At 38.7% G+C, this 21,555-nt stretch overlaps 1 protein-coding gene across 5 annotated transcripts in view; it reads left to right on the top strand.

The window, feature by feature from the left end:
• The window catches only part of l(3)L1231 (lethal (3) L1231), a 307,686-nt gene that overhangs the window by 104,475 nt on the left and 181,656 nt on the right, over positions 1 to 21,555 (top strand). For 4 of the 5 annotated variants that reach the window (XR_011017581.1, XM_068225344.1, XM_068225345.1 and 1 more), the window contains exon 7: positions 4,468 to 4,641. Coding sequence is in view for 4 of the 5 variants with exons in the window: in XM_068225344.1 (XP_068081445.1) it covers positions 4,468 to 4,641 (174 nt within the window). In the remaining variant the exon portion in view is untranslated. The remainder of the gene's footprint in view (positions 1 to 4,467; positions 4,642 to 21,555) is intronic. The other variant, XM_068225343.1, reaches the window with a different exon arrangement.

Here is a 21,555-nt window from a genome sequence, read left to right on the forward strand (position 1 = left end):
ATCCAAGTGGGCAGAGGTCAGTTTGTAGCAAACTTTCAATCCGGAAAATTCAGTAGACGAGTCACATTCGTAAACTTTTCTGTAGAATGAATAATCAACAATATTGCCATTATAATTAACCTGTCCTTTGTCATGAAAATGATTTCTTACACATTTAAATATATGTGGCGCGTCTGAAAATGCCCATAATTTGCTGTTGGAGTCAGCTGGATTGGAAATAATATAACACTTCAGATTCTTTATGTTACCAGATATTCCTAAGCATTTCCACAACTTTTTATTCGACTGGCTACCATCCGATGTGAAACCAATGATTCGGACACCTACTTGCTCTAATTGTGTGATGACTTGAATGAGAATGTTTGCAATTATATCACCAGGGGTGGCGTTCCGGCTAGCATATATCGCTATGGGTTGTATCCAGTTATATAGAAAAGGAACACACATAAAAACTAGAGCATGATTTGCCAACTGACCCTTGCTTTTATCTTCAGTAAATTTCCCCAAATCAACAAAACCATTCACTTGCAACAATTCCGAGTTAAAGCGAATTTCTTCTCGTAACTTCATCTTGTCAAATATCAACATCCCTAAGCATTCATGTTCCCCTTTCCATTTAAAAAATCTGCTATGGCAGCGGTAGCATGCTCATTTATGCCGTACGAACATTTTAGGCCCTTCACCAAATTTCTCAAGTGGGATTCAGAAGGCAAAGGCAGCAAGTCATGATTTAAACAGTGCCGATAACCCTTGGGAGACTTTATTTTTAAAAGAAGTGCATCAAGAAGAAATTCATCACTATATCTCATTCCTTTTTTACTTTTCGCTTGACATTTCTTTAACATTGTATCGACTATAATTTTCTGTTTTTTTGCTGAGAGAACCGAATTGTTTTGACTCAGTGAAATTTCTCTTTGATTTTATATCAGAAATGTCTTTTTCAAGCAAATGTATCTTAGCCTTAGCGACATTGAGTTGATTTTGCATTCTAATGAAATTACGTTTCTGATTCTTCAATCTCCTCTTTAATAGCGCAATTGTTTTCCTAGCATCTGCGACATTAGAGCTATCTTCAACTACTGAGCATACAGGTTGATCACTATCACTGATATTTACGATCTGTTCAGGGCTTTTATTAGAGAAATCTCTTCGTGTGGATTGCCTATTCGTGGGGGAGTTGCGTTTCTTAACTGCCTTTGAAATATACTTGGGTAGATTAGGAAATATGTGAGGAAATGCTTCTGGTTTTAATTTCCAGCGCTGTCTTGGTATCTCTACTCTTTCACCATTCACCGTAAACGAGTCTACTTTCACTAGAAAGTCATCGCAAAAATGAATGTCACAAACGAAACAGTTATGAGTTAATTTTCGGTCTTTTCTATGGATAGCCTTCTCCCATTTCAGTAAAACACCACTCTCTTTAGGGGGCCTAAAGAAATGTCTACCTGAAGATGATCGGTCATATCCAGATCTGCAGCCGGGTACAAAACACGAGGGCATGATGTGATAGTTTCCTCCCGCACTGATATACGTTACCTTATAGCACAGTAGCGACAAAGACTGAGGTATTTAATTCATAACACTTCTCACACAACTCAATCGTGAATACACTAATAATGCAAACTGTCAAAACATCTCTGACAGCGACAATAATGAGCAATAAAAATTACTACATCTGAAGGCAAATATAACGCGGGGTAATGGCCATGGGTCTTTGTTGACATCGTAATCGCCTGTGCTACCACCAAGCGGGTGTCCCACCAACCTGTTGAGCTCTCTTACAGGCGAATGGAGAAGATGTCGCACTTCCTTTTCGATACGCTATGGTTGTACTTTACTAATCCATACTTACCTCCACCTGCTGTGGGATGAGCAAATACCCATGAAAACAAAAATGACATTGTACAAGTCCTATTATACACCAATTCTTACATACAGTCTTGAAACCACAACACTGACCAATAGAGATAATTCCAAACTTCAGGCAGCTGAAATGAAATTCCTACGCACTGTGATCCAGAAAACCAGGAAAGACAAGATTAGGAATTAGAAAATTAGAGAAGAAGTAGGAATAGACAATTCTCTCCTAAATAAGATTCAGATATCAAGACTGAAGTGGTTTGGTCACATGAAGAGGATGCCAGTAAACAGAACTGCAAGGAAGGAATTTGACAGAAAGGTAGAAGGAAGACGACCCGTGGGAAGGCCACGAAGGAAATGGATAGATTTAGTTAAGAGCGATGTAATGCTGAGAGGTCATGATTGGGACAAGTTGGTGGAGGAAGAATGGTACAAGAACAGGATGAGATGGAGGAGGCTCATATACCACACCCGGGAAACTGGAGATGGTTTAGGATGATGATGATGATGATGATGATGACTTACAAATTACCAGTGAATTTTTATAGGTATGTTCCACAAAAGTAGTAGTACTAGTAACTTACTAGTGAATTGGGAAGTATTCTCTACCAGTGAAAGGACAATAATATATAAATGTACTAGTGCTAAATATACTTATTTCAGATATATTTTGATAAACATGTGATCTAGCAGTAGTGACAGTGATGGTGATGAAAATGAAAACTACCGTCTGTACAGGGAAAGAATAAACTTCCAGTTTAACACTGTATTTGAATACAATGAGCGTTTTAGGTTAAGCACAATACAAGTGGAAGAACTTTTGTTGGATATTGGGCATAGGTTAAAACATCCTACGAACAGAAATAAATCTCTCTCTGCTAAACAACAATTAGGCCTACTAACAACACTGCTTTGGCTAGGAAATGGTGGTTAGTACCATGGTATTGCACACATGCATGGGATGACAAAATCTTCAGTCTGTAGGTCAATACATTCTGTGGTAGCTGCAATAAACGATATAAAATTTCCTCAAATTGTTCATTGACCTGAAAATACTCAACAAACATGTTCCAAGAAGGACATTCCTGGAATCATTAATTCCAAGTAATTCCAATCATCAATCCAACTTTTTCCCTCAAAAGCTCCATGTGCTTTTCCAAATCAAATATTTCCATCCAACCCTTTATTTTGTCTTGTTTTTTCAGACTCGCTGAATGCAACGAAATGAATATCTTTCCTTCTTTCTATTTCCTTCAAAATGAATAACTTCCTTTCCTTAACACCATTTTAACAATTCATGCAGAGTGTGCAATTTTGTAACAATTAAGTTTGGCGGCCAAATGTCATTATTAGCGGCATCTGATTCCAAATGACAGGCTAAGGTGGGTATGTCAGACTATAGTGGAACATATGCGAGGATCGTGGAAGAACAGAATGGGTGATAATAACGGAGTAATTTCCTATCATCAAAGAAATAATCTGAAAAATAGCATTGTAGCATTGAGAAATTCACAGAAATATTAGAGTTCTTTGAATCTTTGCTACATAACTTAACTTAAAATACGATATTTTTTTTTTTTTTTTTTTTTTTTTTTTTTTGCTAGGGGCTTTACGTCGCACCGACACAGATAGGTCTTATGGCGACGATGGGATAGGAAAGGCCTAGGAGTTGGAAGGAAGCGGCCGTGGCCTTAATTAAGGTACAGCCCCAGCATTTGCCTGGTGTGAAAATGGGAAACCACGGAAAACCATCTTCAGGGCTGCCGATAGTTGGATTCGAACCTACTATCTCCCGGATGCAAGCTCACAGCCGCGCGCCTCTACGCGCACGGCCAACTCGCCCGGTAAAATACGATATTAAGATATACGATATTAAGATAAATGAGGCAAACATAACCTAATTCAACGAATGGAATATGAAGATAAACAGCTGATTCATGCTATGACGTAGTATGTTTATTGATATGTTGTCACTTGTAAAACTTGTAACAATTCACTAGTAATATACAAGAGACTATCAATCTTTTGTGGAACAGGAATGTACAACTCCATACATTACAAGAACCCACACTAGTAACTTGTAATGTACAAGACCATACTTTTGTGGAATAGGCCCCAGCCAGCAACTGCCATTCACCATTCAACAGTTTTGGCCAGATGCCATAGTGCCTTCTGCAGACAAAGGCAAATGTATATGTTCGGGGAGAAGTGATAACAACTTTCTCTTATATATGCTATGATTGCATTGACACATCTGAAGGTTTCAGTGATGCAAGGATGGGAAAGGGCTAGGAATGGGAAGGTAGCATCCGGTGCCTTAATCAAGGTGCAGCCCAATCAGGCATTCTTACCAGTCAAAATTATCAAGACCCATGTCATTAGATATATTTGACTCATTCCAGAATTTCTTTCAGAGCAATTCCTGCTTTCTAGACCAATAGTAGTTGAGAGAATATTAAGTAAGCACTTACAGCATTTAAACTATAAACTAATTATTTTGAAATGTTGCTGAAAATAAACTGTTCACATTTGTTACATTGATTAGGTATTTTAATCTCTCATATTTGTGTTAATGATAACGTCATTGTTGTACTTATATTCTGACAGTATTATTCCCAGATGTGCAAGTTGTGGAAGAAGAAGTTGTGTTGGGTATGTCCGAAGAATTACCACTCGATCCAGTTGAACTTGCCAACCAGGCAACACGTCTCTTGGAGGAACATGATCTTACTAATGTTCTCAATCAGATTCCTGAGGATGCATTTAATGATCTCTTCACAGGTGAGTGTGTATATGAATTATTCTTTTTTAGTTAACCGTGTTATAGAAAATTGGTTGATAATTAAGACTTTCTCTCTTCTCACCCTATTTCTTTACAAATGGGAAATCTACCAGATCTTCTGAAATACACATGCATAGAGTAAGTATATTGGGCCGATTGCAGAAACGGTATTTAGACGATGTCTGCGGTTAAACAATGCGTATGTATGGCTGCCGCATTGCAGTGACATTATTTATCACTTAGACACTGTCTCGATGTTCAACCGGTCATGTTTAAACACTGCCGAGAGCACTGTTTAACCCCAAATGAGAGGAGTGAATCACAATCAGAGGTTATGTACCATGAAACCATGTAATTTGTATTACAGTAGAACCTCGATTATACGTTCCTGGAAACTACGTTTTCCCTATTATCCATTCAAAGTACATGGTCCCGCGAGCATCCTAATTAAATCATGTTGTAAAAATCCCACATTATTCGTTCCTCGAAGAAACGATTTCCCGTATCAACCGTCCAGAAATTTCAGTCCCATCAACGCTAAATCCTCGATCGTGAGTTTTTCAAGGAACTGTATATCATGAAAGGATGGCTACAGCATGCTTAACGGATCTTGGTGTTAACGTCCCGTCATTGCGGTAATTTGAGGAAGTACTATACCGGAAAAGCGCTCGGCGGTGAACTTGCATAAGGGACCATCTTAGCATCGCATTTGGGTGGTATTGTTTAGAGAATCAAAATCATAAAGCAGAGTGTGTCCACAACAATTGGAAGGAGACAGAGCACATTTCGACAGCTCTACTTGAAGATGGAACAAGTTTTGTCAAATGTTCATACTTGCAAAACATCTATATTATCTCCAGTGTTAGATTTTTTTTTTTTTTTTTTTTTCGAGTGTATCGCCGAACAGGTTTTCGGTACTTCCCTCAGGGCACTGTATAGTCGCTGAGCTATCAGGCAGGAATCAAAATTGCTCCTTCTTAAGTAACACAAATTTAGTATTTTAATATCGTATACGATTATGTTATCGAGACCAGAACAGATGTTGCACCTTACATACATAAGGCCATGGGAGGTTTTGAGATTGCCTGTTACTGTTTTGGTCCGAATGTAAGACTGGGAATTTCATGTTTTTGTGTTAAAATGTTATAAAAACCGCAGTCATTATATTTGCGCATGTTACATTAAAAAACTTTGCATCATTTTGCACTCGTACCGACTTGTACAGCGAGCGTGCTTTCCAGCTGAGCTCAAGGTACGAATAGTCGAAAATTCGGAAGTTTTGATAGTATTTTCTCTCTTTCCAATTTGATTGTGATTAGTGACGGGCAGAATTTAATATAATGCATTCGAGAACTTGAGAATCGATACTTACGTTCGAAACCATATTCTCGAGTTTAGCATAACCTTTAAAAGTCGATGTAGGCCTAATTTACTCGGTACAAGATTTCCATAAACTGACTACAAACAGTAAACCGGTGACAAAATTACAATGGAAGATTTAAAGAAAAAGGGATTTCGCCATCATGTTGGGTGCTTTTGTCTCCAATGTGCTTTATTTTATTAGATTAGAGAATTAAAAACTACTTGCGGTCGATTGTTGATTGGCTTGGTGTTATTAGGTTTTTCGAACAGTTTGACTGATCAAAGTTGCTGGACTGAAAGAAGTGTTCATAGGAAACAGACAAAGTTTCCCCAGTAAAACTGAATGTAAAGTTTCAAGATTTTTAAGTCGCGTACTGTTAATTAACGTTTGAAGCCGGCCCCGCGGTCGAACTTGCCTGCCTCTCACCAGGAGGGCCTGGATTCGATTCCCGGCCAGGTCAGGATTTTTACCTGGATATGAGGACTGTTTCCAGGTTCACTCATTCTACGATTACCTTTAATTGAGGCACTATTTAATGATGAGATGGCGACCCTGGTCTCGAGAGCCAGGAGCGGTCGCTTGGTAGGCAGAAGGCCCATTGGGGCTGTAGTTTGGTTTGGTTTAGGGGTGTTTGTAAGATTATAAGTATACAAATTTTTTTTTGGTGATGTTTAGCCAAATTGTTGATGATTCATTTGTTCCCGAATTTTCAGTTTTCCCATGTTGTACGTTTTTTTTCCGTGGTCCCTCCAAAAATGGAGAATCGACGTTCCACTGTATCATGTTGAGACGATTCCGGGAAGAAAGATTAGTCCGACGGCCTCTCTGTTGGTCGCCCGCTGCTAAATCACAGCAATTCGTTTGATATGTACGGGGAGATAGATTTTAAAATAATGTTTTGGTTTTCGAGAGACTTGTTTCTTGAGACTGACAAAGGGACAGTCTGGTAATTGTCAACTTGAATACAATTCTTGGAGACCGATATATTTCATTGTATACATGGGGTAATTTCCATGGAATTATAGGTCACTTCGACTACATACATATCAGAGTTACGTGTTGCGATGATTAAAGGCTGTCACATACATCAACCGTGAGGGATTCACTTATATTTACTGCCAAGTAAACACACATAATAGTGAAAACTAAAAAGTAGGTTGTATGGGTAGGTTATATGTATATAGTCGTATAAGTTTTCGGCAACTATCAGATAGGAAAAGGCAAGTGGTGGTGATTATTGTTTAAAGAGGACTGGGAAAGAAGAGCCATGGCCATAATAACTGCCCTAGTATTTGCCTGGTGTAAAAATAGGGAACTACAGAAAACAATCTTCAGGGCTGTCGATGATGCGTTTCGAACCTACGATCTGCAGAATACAAGTTACATCTATATGGCCCGTACAACACGCTCGGTTACATATTAGGTACTGTTGCTTCATCTTCCCTTTGTTGAAGCTACCTTATTTATGAGTAGATTACACTCACTGTAACAATGCTATCATCAAAGCTACACTTCTCCATATGGTGGCGTGTCGCTTAAGTTTGTCATTGCTTCCCATAATCCGAGGTTAGTCTTTTTAATCTGTCCTATTCAAAATCCTATGTTCACTTAATGTTTTATTTTCGTACCCTGCTGTATTAGTTTTGTAAGGCATTGGGAGTTTCATTTTCAGATCTATTACCGTTTTGTTTCTTTAGTTGAGACCTCCCCGGTGAAAGTCTAATGGGACTTATGGTTCCAATCTGTAGCTAGCTTCAGGTAGTTTCCGTCCCTGATTTTAGATGGCGCTGGAGGTCATTCATAACGTGTAGATAGTTGTAGAAAGGTTCTGTAGATGGCAGGTAAGTAGACATGAAATGAGCGATATTAATAATTAAAGGCAGTTTGTCTCGAAGTGAAGTATTTCAAGTCTAACGTCAATCAGTGGGCCCTTCTAACAAAGAATTAGCCGTATCACGTCAAGTATTATGGAGATAATATTGCTGGATTGCTTTGAATCCGACTTTACCCAATCGATTAACCTTGTTCGAACTTATATCAATTTTAAGCGATAGTTCCCATGATGCTACAGAATTTGTGTTGTTTGAAACTTTGAATGTTTGAATTCCAAGTGCTCATGTGCTTGTGCTGTATATCTTTGTTCCTTGTGCTTGTTTATTAGAAATATATCTTTGCCAGTCCTCCTGAAATCCTGCATTTCCTGTTTGAGTACACCTCAGGGGCTGAAAGCTGAATGGTTCTATTAATGTAGTTCTATATATTTCCTGTCTCAGTGCATTTAATTCTGTTATTTTTATTTTCATGTGGTACTTGGATATTGATGTGATACCCCATTCTCTTGCATATGGTGTGTTCTGCTGTCTTGCTTTCGAAGGGATTTCTTATTTGTTTTAATATCAGCTTTGTGTTAATGTGTCAATCATTCATTTGAAGTTAAAGCTGCTTTTAGGTATGTGGTTATGTTCTCAGTAACATAGTATGCCATACGAACTAGGGGTATCAGATCATTATTTACAACATAGTAAGTACTTGGAAATAAAAAGATATGAATTACAATGTATTGGGCATCGAAGTAGTAGAACTGCTTTAATATCGACAGGGTGAGCGGTGGGGGGGAGCGAGGGAAAGGAGGGGGGAGGAGCTGTAAGCATACCCGGATGCGCGTCACTGCGCCGGATGTCACTTCTCTGCGCTATCTGTTGATAATAGCAGTAACATGGTGCACAAAATGTGCACTGTGGCGCTATCTCCGATCGGGCACTGAAACTACTAGCGCCGAGTGCCTTGTACCGAAATTTATCATTGAGTTTCATCTCTATTCTATTCTATTCTATTCTATTCTATTCTATTCTATTCTATTCTATTCTATTCTATTCTATTCTATTCTTCTCTATTCTATTCTATCCTCTTTGGATGAGACCTTCATTCTCCAAAGGATCAGAACTCTTGCACTTTCTCCTACATTTAATGTTTAGATGGGTTGACAATGCTGTTTTGCCTTTTAAAACAATTGACTCTACCACATTTCTTCTTCTTCTTCTGCTCCTTCTTGAATTAAACAGACACAGCGAAAAGGAGATAGATTTTCATTGCCTCGTAGTAATTTTATGTAAATTAACCATATAAAATGTCTGTGAGGGCAATCAGGCTCGTATTTAGAATTAGTTTCAGGGCGGGTTCTAGACTCGGTGCACATTTGTGGGTAAGTATATTTTTCTTATAACGATACATTTTTTTGCATGTCAAAAGAAACATAGACAAATTTATGGAAATATTAAGATAGCCAATATAGTCCAATAGCTACACATTCACACAGTAAATACAGTATGTTGTCCTTGGCAAGATATGCAGGACAAAAGAATATTACCGTATTTACGCAAATAATCCCCGCACCCTAACTTTAGGAAGGCTGACTTTGAAAAAAAATGCCAACATACACTCAAATAAAACCCGCACCCCAATTTCGTGCCTCAATTTTTTTCAAAAATATGCGGGTATTATTCGCGTAAATACGGTATTAATAAAACTAAACATTTTGTATGGAATCCATATGTTGCTGTTTGGGTCATCAGTCTATAGACTAGTTTGATGCACCCTATTCTGTGCTATTTTCATTTCTGCATAACTACTACATCCTACATTTACTCTAATCTGTTTGACATATTCATACCTTGGTATACCCCTGCCGTTTTAACCGCCTACACTTCTCTCAAAAACTAACTGTACAAGACTTGGGTGCCTTAAAATGTGCCCTATCATTCTGTCTCTTCTTCTGCTCACATTTTGCCAAATCGTTCTCTTACCGATTCGATTCAGTATATCTTCATTTGTGATTCGATCTACCCTTCTCACCTTCAGCATTTTACATTAACACCACATTTGTAAAGCTTCTATTCTCTTTCGTTCTGAGCTCGTTATCATCTATGTTTCACTTCCATACAGTGCCACTCTCCAGGCAAAAGTCTTCAAAAACATATTTCTAATTCCTTTGTCATTGTTCTAAGTGAGCAAATTTCTTTTCTTAACGAAGGCCTTCCATGCCTGTGCTAGTCTGCACTTTATGTCCTCCTTACTTCTGCCATCATTTCTTATTCTACTACCCAAGTAACAATATTCATCTACTTCCTTTAAGACTTTATTGCCGGGCTGAGTGGCTCAGACGATTGAGGCACTGGCCTTCTGACCCCACCGTGGCAGGTTCGATACTGGCTCATTCCGGTGGTATTTGAAGGTGTTCAAATACGTCAGCCTCGTGTCGGTAGATTTACTGGCACGTAAAAGAACTCCTGCGTGACTGAATTCTGGCACCTCGGTGTCTCCGAAAACCGTAAAAGTAGTTAGTGGGACATAAAGCAAATAACATTTTTTTAAATATTAATAAGACTTCATTTCCTAATCTAATATTTCCTGCATCACCAGACTTCATTTGACTGCACTCCAGTACCTTTGTTTTGGATTTATTTATTTGCATCTTGTACACCTTCTCTCGCCTTTGCTGGCAGGACCTAGTGTTTACAGTGCACTATGTCTTCTGGTATAGGCTAGAGGAATTTTGTTACTTTCGTAGATCTGTCTCTGTCTTATCCTTGGCTTTGACAATATGAAAGTGACTGAGGTATGAGCGATGCTAGTAATGTCAATCCTTATCCAGCCAGTCCCTGGTATGAATGTTGTGAAAATGTTGCTCATGGGGTCGGTTGGTGTATGCATTTAAATGGGCTTGGCAGACTGATATGTAATAGCAACTCTGGCTCGGTGAGGAAAGCAACGGGAAACTACATCACTCCTCATTTCCGTAGTACGCCTCTTCAGTGATGCCTAGGCCATCTATGACAGCTGATGGCGGAGCTGTTGAGGATCCCACCAGCGGCATTGCTGACGGACTGAACATACTATACATACATACATATACCTTCTCTAAAACTGTGCCCATAATTATCATTCAGCAGTTTCTCCAGGTCTTCTACAGACTCAATCTCATCAGCATATCTCAGAGTTTTGATATCCTCTCTTTGGATTGTGATTCCTTCTCCAAATTCCTCCTCGATTTCTTCTATTAGTTGTTCTATGTAAACACAAAAAATGAGAGGGAATAAATTGCAGCCTTGCCTCACTCCTTTCTGGATTGCTGCTGCTTTTTCATAGCCTTTGATTCTTATCACTGCTGACTGATTTTTGTACAGATTGTAGATAATTCTTCTTTCACGGTATCTCATTCTTATCACCGTCAGAATCTCAAATAGCTTGGTAAACATTACAAAAGCAATTTAATGTAATGGAATCCACCGTTTCAATACATAAAAAACTGTTGCACATAAATTATATTACAACATTTTTATTATTATAAAGGTATCGGTTTTGACATGTTTTCAATGTCATCATCATCCTTATGTAAAACTAAGCAAGAGAATAAATGTACATACAGCAACAATACACACAAATTAGCTAAAATTCGTATAATGACACAATTAAAATAGTTCATATAAAATATCTGAGGATTGCTATGCGTTGGCGGCGTAATGGTCTTGTATTGTTTTGGTAGATGAGTTGAGGCACTTTCTGTAAAGTTGTGCTTTGGTATGATAAAACTTTATGAACACATTAAAATCTTATTCATAGAGAAATACGGCACTTAGGAATAATATGAGCACTGTTGATAGCATAGTCTGCTTATCTTAAAGTTGTACTTTGTGCATCGGAAGGTGGTTTTTAGTGTAGATGTAAGTCCTAGGATGATACGTAGGACTAAGGTTCCTCAGTTCAAGCGGAACTTGAAACCTAGAGAGAACGGAGAGCTGATTTTAATGTGGAGTTCTGTAAAGGGCGAGTCAAATGAAGCATAGGTATAGAGAGTTAAAGTGTGAGAACTCACCTTGCCGCAGTGTCCCAGGAAGCATACTTACTCTATGGAGAGGAGTTGACAACTGAAGCAGGTTTGTGGGTAGAGGTAGTTGAGAGAGGGGAGGAAAGGAAGGGAGAGGCTTGGAGAGGACAGGGGAGGTATTGGGGGCAGATCTGGAGGGCTATGCGTTGGGGACGTATTGCAAGGTAGGGTGTTATGTAATGCGTGAAAGATCGAACGCTTTCTCGTAAACTTAACATCCTAAAGAACCGTAATAAGAAGTCGTAAACAACCTTGGGTTTCTCAGAAATTTCATTTAAGTTTAAATTGGGGTTGAAAAACTGATCCAGGTGCATGAAGCAATTTTCGGTGTCATCTAAGAGTGGACCTTTTCCTAATGTTCTGAAAATCTCCAAGTCTTGGTCTGTGGTGATAAAAGTATGTTTCGTGTCAGGCATATGTTGGCCCACTGCCGAAAACCTATTGTATCTAATAGCATTGACGTGTTCTATATATCTGATTCTGAAGTTTCGTCCGGTCTGTCCTATGTATGTGGAACTGCAGTTATTGCAACTAAACCGGTATACCCCTGACCTCAAGAAGTTATTTTTGTTTATTGTGTTAAAGTTTATTGTTAGTACGAAAGGATATCTTGATATTATGCTCCTTAAAGATGGTGACACTGTAAACGTTTTCGTTGAAAGTGAAGGTAGAATATGCTATATGGTTGGGTTTTTCTTTTTCTAACGTTGTACTTAGTCGATGCTTGAATTTATTTATAATTCTTTCTATGAAACAGTCGTTATATTGATTGAATTTGGCAATGGAGCGGATGGTGTCTAGTTCTTTCTTTAAGTTTGTTTTTCATTGGTATTTTAAATTTCCCTGTCATCTTTCATTCCAGCAACACTCTCCATTCTCATTTCATTTCATGTGTTGGTCATTAATCATTGCCCCAGAGAAATGTGATAGGCTTTGGTAGCCGGCACAATTCCTATCCTCGTTGCGAGATGAGGGCTTCATTAATTCCATCCCTGACCCGGTCACTGACTGGAAAACCGGTTGTAGGTTTCATTCCTTAGGAACATCTTCAGCTACATAACATTGCTATGTTAAATTACATAGAATTATCTTCACAAAAAACCATAATAAAATAGTACCTTTGTTATGCTTAAAACAAAACTAATTTAAAAAGATAAAAATAATTAAAATAGGTGGGGAGTGTTGAGTGGGAAGGGAAGATGGGTCTACTTATCTTATAACCTAATTTAAAACAATTTCCTATTCGCTTAAATAGATATTAAACAATGTTAGACCGGGCGAGTTGGCCGTGCGCGTAGAGGCGCGCGGCTGTGAGCTTGCATCCGGGAGATAGTAGGTTCAAATCCCACTATCGGCAGCCCTGAAAATGGTTTTCCGTGGTTTCCCATTTTCACACCAGGCAAATGCTGGGGCTGTACCTTAATTAAGGCCACGGCCGCTTCCTTCCAACTCCTGGGCCTTTCCTATCCCATCGTCGCCATAAGACCTATCTGTGTCGGTGCGACGTAAAGCCCCTAGCAAAAAAAAAAAAAAAAAAAAAACAATGTTAGTATACAGCACCTTTGTTCATTTGTCATGTGTATGTTTTTCTTAGTTTCATTTTAAAAGTGTCCCTATAAAACAGTGTTGTAGCATTATGATCTAACAACATAAAACCAATTGTATTGAAAAGGTGGGAAATAAAAAATCACAATATTGTAAGCATATTAAACCTAAATATACCGTTCGATGGAATAGGAGAAATTTTTAGCACAACCTAAATCAGCAGTTAAGACAGCAGAAAATTCTTCCAATAAACTGTTCAACATTAAGTTTTGGTTATCACTTAAATCACGAGGCGTTGGGAAGCTGGGATTTCGAAAGGGCGCATATAGTAGCACATTGGAAAGGGGCTTCAAAAGGGTAATTTACGCCAGATTTGAAGTGAGAGGCAAAGGTACAGGTGATAAAATCAATGAATAGACCAGTAGCCAGCATAAAATCGGTTCCTAAAATGACGGGGACAGATAGATCGGGAACAACAATGAATGTCCAATCTCATGAAAGGTTATGAATTTTAATATGACATTTGATTCAACCCACGGGACATACCTGACGGCCATCAGCAGACATGAACTGTCCAGAGCTGTCGCAGGCTTGGAGATATTTTAAATTCATGGAAGGCACAAGGGATTGGTTGACGAAGGAACCGCAGGAACCGGTATCTAATAAGGTATATAGTTCGCGCGATCCATAATAAATCTTGGCCCAGGGTGTAGACAAGGGAAGGCCCCAAATCCTTTTATTAACACCAAAATCTGGCGCCAACGACGGGCTATCACGCCGGCGCGGATTTAGTTTCCCTGCCGAGAGTTGCACCGAGGGGACACGTGCTGAGTGACACCATTAAGACCACACTTCGAGCATTTCAGAGGAGGCTTAGACCAACAGTTCTTTGAAATGTGCCCTTTTTCGCGCAATTCCAGCACTTCCTTGCTGCAGTGTTGCTTACCATGGCCGAGTTAGAAGATTGGACGGCATTAATGCAGCGTCGAGGCAGAGATACAATGCTGGACCTGCGATCGGGACTACCAAAGGGGCGAAATCGAGAAGGGGTTGCACCTTGACACACAAACGGTTGAACAAGGTCAAAATACCGGTGGCGTAGTCATCAATCCTCTCCCCATACTCCCTGGGTTCTTCTGAAAATTTCTTGTTTTAGACAGTAGTCAATGTCGGACAACCCAAAACGCTGTTTGATACGAATAGCAAAATCTTCCCAGGATTGGATATTAGCTTTGATTAGCCTGAACCATTTCAACGCTGGCCCTTCTAGCATCCCAGGGATGACAGGAATGAATAGGTCAAGGGACAAGGAGCTGCATTCGGCGATATCTTCAACTCTTTCATGTAATTCAATGACACTGGAGCTATTTCCTTCTCCAGAAAAATTTAATTTCCATTTCCTGACGAGATCAAAAACAGGGTTAATATTCGTGCTACGGTCACGAACGGGTCTAGAATTGGGGGAAACGGGGTTCACGCGGTTCTGGGCGAGGGCACAATTTCTACAGGCAATAGCATTCCTACCATCGGGGCATCTACCGCTATCGCTACCAGATACGAGCGATGCATTAACATCATCCAGACCATGCCTCTTTTCTTTTTCAAGGTTGGAGATTTCCCCAGTAAAAACTTTGCTTTCGTTGCTCATGTCTAAAGCTTTCTGACTTTCCATATTCAAGGCAAAATTTCAATGACAGCAAACACAACACACATGAAAATGATCATAAGAATACATATATTACCAATAACACTTAGGATTAAAATCAGAACATAATGGCTTCACAAGACTAAATCGAGGGACAATTCGGACTGATTTAATATACTCAACATAAATCATCATTTCCAGTTCTACCTCGTCCGACCCTTTTTTGGAGGAGATACCCTAGTCGCTACCATTTGAGCCACACCCCCTCCCTTCGCAGACACAATCCAGCACAAATAAATACCGTGAAAGAGAATTGAGGCGTAGATCACAACTAGGAAAGGCCAAAGAACACAGCCTTGAAGTGGAAAGGAGCCTGATTACCAATAAAAAAAAAGTAAGAGACTAATTCTACAAGTAATAAAATTGAAGTACACGCAGTGAGGGTTTATTAATATCGTAAAATAAAGGTAGAAGGAAAGAATAAAAGGAATCAGTTAAAAGGATAAGAACGGGTACATACATGAGTAGACTTGACCCAGTTGGTGGCATAACATTGGTATGTGAACATGATGTTATCACACTCCGAGGTAAAATTAAACTTTCAACGAGCTCACTCAGTTAAATCAAAAATCATTATTTAATATGCCAGTATAAATATTTGTTTCACAGATATAGCAGATTGTTCTTTCCATGAGTTTAATATCGTATCATTTTCTCACACACGTTTCAACTTCACCCTCCTACCAACAATCACCATAGATCGTCCAACTCCCACGCATCAAGGAGAAAAAACCCCGAGCAGGAAAAAATAAAATATGTTAGATATCAGCATGGCACAGAGAAACATCTCTGGACCAAGGAAAATATATAAAATAACCAAAAGGAGAATCCCAGGCAAGCGCATAGCCTAAATATAAGAAACATAAACATGGCGGCCCCATGGGTAAGCGAGTGGCCAAGACAGGTGCAAAGGCAAAAGAAACAGCACCGTACGAAAAGAAAAAATAAGATACAGAAACAAGATTAAAATGTAAATTTAGCTGACCGATACGTCATTCTTTCACTCCCCTCTCACACCAACATGCGTGCACACATTCAGACACAGCCGGGATCGGCAACCAATACGAGCACAGCGCTGATTAAAATGTGAACATAATTTCATATAGCTTGACTCCAAGGTTACCAACAAGGTCTAATTAATATCAGAAGTTGCGTGCACAGCACAAAGGAATTAGCTGTGGGATCAGAGAAATCCCATAGTCATGCACAGACTCGTCAGGGTTCGCACTTCGTACGACACGAGTGCAAGCTTGCGCCAACACGAAGGGCAAACAGTCATTAGATGGGCAATTACATTAGGATGCGGTGCACATGAAAAGAAGTAATATGAGACCCAAGTATCAACATATCATAATCACAATAACCACAAGAAAAGATGCAGCCCATTTATACTGCGGAGCGAAAAGACGCATATCAATCAGCTATGAATAATAGAACAAATATTACAAAAGAACAGTCAAACAAATAATAACATGAAAGAATTACCATTCCTGGAAGATATTAACCAGCAAGGTAAGAAGAAGGATGGTAGTATAGGCTAAGTTTGAATTTTTAAAGACCCTTCTGTAACTCAGAAACGCCACTCCGATCTGCTTGGGATCCATTATTATTATTCTTTCTAAACCAAAACAAAGATTCGAGTCAAAGAGATAAAATTAGTACCCTGTGGGAAAGATTGACTATCCAAGTTCACCATTGAGGGAACTGCCCTATCTAATACAATCATGGTAATAGTTAAGTCATTCATGGTGAGGCCGGAAGAAGCCATTAGCAATAACAGAATAGTTACATTTATTAATTTGCCATGCAGACATGGCTCAGGTTGTTGCTGAGGTTTTCCTATGACTAAAGAACGAAGCATGTTTGCAGTCATGTTTTGCAAGTAAGTAAATTTAAAGTTTCTAACGAACGGTTTAACTCTATTTCTAAGGACCAGATAATTTTCGAAGTCACTTTGGTCACGAGTTCGTTTAAAGCGTCGGTAAAGTGCATCGCGGAGGGACACTATGGGCGAGTAACTTTTATCTGTCCCTTAGGGGCGTGTTTATCGTACAGAGAGATTACAAGAGAGTTAAACTTGTCTACTTTCGTGTCTATATCGTCCAATCTTTCCAGGGTAGATTGTAAGCGTCATGTCATAACTCGTCCATATCAATGCCTTTTGTGGTTCTGGAAATAACATACTTAGGTTTATGTTTTGGCATTCGGAGGGAGTAGGATAGGTACTGTAGATAAGGTAATGAGTAGAGATGGCTGGGACTGGAATCTGGCCATGAATTATAACTTTGTTTAGGTTATTTGTCACAATGTGGTCAATGAGCGTGTGTGTTTCATAGTTTTCTGTGTAAGTGTGATTAGTAGGCTCTAAACAGAGGATGGTCATATCAAATGAAGAAAACATGTCAATAAATGGTTTAATGTTATTTGCTTTACGTCCCACTAACTACTACGATTTTCGGAGATGCCGAGGTGCCGGAATTTAGTCCAGCAGGAGTTCTTTTACGTGCCAGTAAATCTACCGACATGAGGCTGACGTATTTGAGCACCTTCTAATACCACCTGACTGAGCTAGGATCGAACCTGCCAAGTTGGGGTCAGAAAGCCAGCACCTCAACCGTCTGAGCCACTCAGCCCAGCAATAAATGGTTTAGTTTCGTGCGTTTTAGTAAGTGGGTTAATGTTGAAGTCATCTATGGCAATAATATGCTCGTAACTAGACAGTAGGTCAAGTAGGCGAAATTCGAATTCAGTCATAGTTGTTTATTTAGTGCGGCTTGTATACAATAACTATAAGGAGTTTCTGTTGGTTAATAATGACTTCAACAAACATGAATTCTAGCCCTAGCTGTGCATTGTTAGATGATACACATATCACCCAAGTCCTTTCTGCAGTACAAGGCCACCCCACCTCCTCTTCTGCCATCGGATCTATCATGACGTAAGAGGGAATACCGGTCAAATTGTACCATACCAGAGGGTATGCTCGATGTAAGCCAGCTTTTGTTATACCAAGAATATGGATATTATTTTCCCTCATTTTGGCTTGAATTTCGTCGAAGTGCGCTACCAAGGAGAGTGCGTTGACATGGCAGCACTGTAAACCAATCAATCAATCAATCAATCAATCAATACTGATATGCATTTAGGGCAGTCGCCCACATGGCAGATTCCCTATCTGTTGCTTTCCTAGCCTTTTCCTAAACGATTTCAAAGAAATTGGAAATTTATTGAACATTTCCCTTGGTAAGTTATTCCAATCCCTAACTCCCCTTCCTATAAATGAATATTTGCCCCAATTTGTCCTCTTCAATTCCAACTTTATCTTCATATTGTGATCTTTCCTACTTTTATAAATGCAATTCAAACTTATTCGTCTACTAATGTCATTCCACGCCATCTCTCCGCTGACAGCTCGGAACATACCACTTATGTCTCGAATATCATTACAATATTTTTTTAAGTCCACCTGTTCAATACAATACAATATAAACCACTATTTCACATGGTTAAAATTTTATACATAATACATAATACATGTTTCACCCTCCTTTACGGGCATCATCAGTCTATATCAATCTTAAAAATAATACATATGGAGTGTTTCTAATCTTATAAATTATGAATAATGATTTCGTAAAACATTTTACAATAACATCTAAAACAACGATAATGCACCAAAGTGTGTTAAAAAAAAAGAAAAGAATAAATTAACAGTTTTTGAAGATTAAAACGTGGTTAAACATGAATATTTGAGAGTTTAAAACTAAAATGGATCCTTTTGTTATATATCATTAAGACTGTGATGGCCTTGAGTGTAAACACAATCATCAAAGGGGGATGTTTCTTCAATTCCCATAGTATGAATCCAAGATGGAAAAATCCTGTCAGTTATTTAAAACAGAAGTGTAAACGTAATAAACATGTTAAAATGTATACGGTTGATATATCTGAAAGTAGAAAAAAAATGGAACTTTTTGTGGAGGCGTTGCTAATGATAACATATGTCAAAGCTAGCGGGTGTCAGTAATTATGTTGGTAGTCAATTGGACCCAAAAAACGGTCAAGTTGGTGTTATAACCCCGTTGAAACATTTGTTGGAAGAAATGATTGAGTTCTTTCTGAAACAAAATGTTAAAGAAAGTTGATTAAATAATACTGTACAAGAGACTTCCCATACGTCAAAAATGCCTAAGGCGGTAATTACTCGTACGGTGCGTATTAAGTTCGTCGGGCTGTTCCAGCAACGCTAGCTTGACTGAGCTTTCTACTTCTACTATTATAACGGTGTGACTGAGGCAGTGAAGGACATGTAGGGGGGGTAAGGGTGGGTGGATTCTTGCGCGCATGTGTTGTTATTGGAAGGTTGTTAGGAGCAAGATCGGCGGGCCTAACATTTGACGAGGTGGTGGAAGCTTTAGAACAAGAAGTTCTAAAAGTTTGCGGGATTGTATTATGTTTTGAATTCACAATGCCTAATAACTTTGGAGTTAGCTCATATAAAGGATTTCTTGCCTCCGTGGCATCATTAAGGTTATGGTCTTTTGATAGGCTTGGTCTAAAAAGATGTAAAGATTTTCTAATTCATTCATAAGTTTTCCTTTGCCTATACTTTTTAGAATAGTGAGATCCTTATCAATTGATGTAAACTGGTGTCCTGTTTCACTCATGTGTGAGCTCATCGCCGAATATTTGTTGTGTTTTAAGGCATTGTAATGCTCCATATATCTCGTATAGAAGCTGCGCCCAGTCTGTCCAACATAACTAAATCCACACTGTGCACAAGTTAATCTGTAAATACCAGATCTCAAAAATGGCTGTTTTTATAATTGACTTTATTATGATTAAAAGATATACTTTGATTTGTATTTACTGTTCTGAAAGCAATATTAGTGTCATATTTCCTCAGTGTGTTGACGATCTGGTGGATGGCTGGGTTATTGTATGTAAATGTAGCGTAATTAGTTTTTATAGGTTTATCTGGAATGAGATTCGTAGATAGTTTATATTTAACTTTATTGATTAACTGGTTAATCATTTCAACTTTGAACCTATTAAGTTTAGCCAAGTTCCTTATATAGTTTAATTCTATTTTTAAGTTGTAAGGGGAGAGTAGGATTTTAAGACTCTGTGTATTAAATTATAGAATGACGCTTGTTTTTGAGATTTAGGATGTAAAGAGGAATTATTTATGGTTATAGGAGATTGTGCGGGTTTTCTGTAGATTTGAAAATCGAAAGTATTATTGGCGCGCATGATCGTTATATCTAAAAAATTTAAGGACTGTTTAACTTCGTCTTCCTTAGTGAATTTTACATTAGGGTCAATTTTATTTAAATTCTCTAAAACTTCGTCGCTGTTAGTAACATTTTTGTCAATAACCACAAAAGTGTCATCCACAAATCTTAGCCATAAACATATACCTTTTATATGTTCTTTGATTTTCGTGTACTCTATTGAGTCCATGTAGATGTCGGCCAAGATGCTGGACAAAGGGTCACCCATGGCTAAGCGAGTCTGTTGATAAATCTTACCATTAAAGGAGAAAAAGTTGTTATTCAATACAAAATTCAGGATCTTCATAAATTCATCAATTTCCAGCTTACTCAGGCTGCTATGTTTTGAAATATTGTCATAGATAATTTTGACTGTTTCTTTAGTAGGTATATTGTTCAGCTGGTCTGTGAACGCATTAGGAAACTCATCTTTCAATTTTGTAACAATATTATGTTCACTTTCCTTGCCCGCCTGATGACCATAATCATTATGGTGTTAAGCCTATGTGGTCTGACATCGTGGTTAGTAGGTTCGAGTCCCATTGGTTGAAAAAATTTTCTCCATCATAATGTTGGCTGGCAGGGTGATATACAATTTCTAATCACTAGATGGCATACTTTTTTTTTTTTTTTTTTTTTTGCTTTAGGTCTCACCGACACAGATAGGTCTTATGGCGACGATGGGACAGGGAAGGACTAGGAGTGGGAAGGAAGCGGCCGTGGCCTTAATTAAGGTACAGCTCCAGCATTTGCCTGGTGTGAAAATGGGAAACCACGGAAAACCATTTTCAGGGCTGCTGACAGTGGAGTTCGAACCTACTATTTCCCGAATACTGGATACTGGCCGCACTTAAGCGACTGCAGCTATCGAGCTCGGTAGATGGCATACTAAAAGCCTGGATTAAATTACAAATGTCTCCTCAGTGTTCATATGGATTGAGGGCATATGATGCCATTCATGGTGGTTCATCTGTCCAACGGTAATAGGCTATGTGCTAGCACCAGGTTTCACCCTCTCCCTTCATACTATCATATATCACATCATTCATTTCATCTCATTAACTCCTCTGATGAGGTTGATGTCAGGAAGGACATCCATTCGTAAAAACGCACTACGAAGACTCATCTCACTTCATACTCAAC

The sequence above is a fragment of the Anabrus simplex genome, chromosome 1 (assembly GCF_040414725.1).
Source record: "Anabrus simplex isolate iqAnaSimp1 chromosome 1, ASM4041472v1, whole genome shotgun sequence".
NCBI classification, from domain to species: domain Eukaryota; kingdom Metazoa; phylum Arthropoda; class Insecta; order Orthoptera; family Tettigoniidae; genus Anabrus; species Anabrus simplex.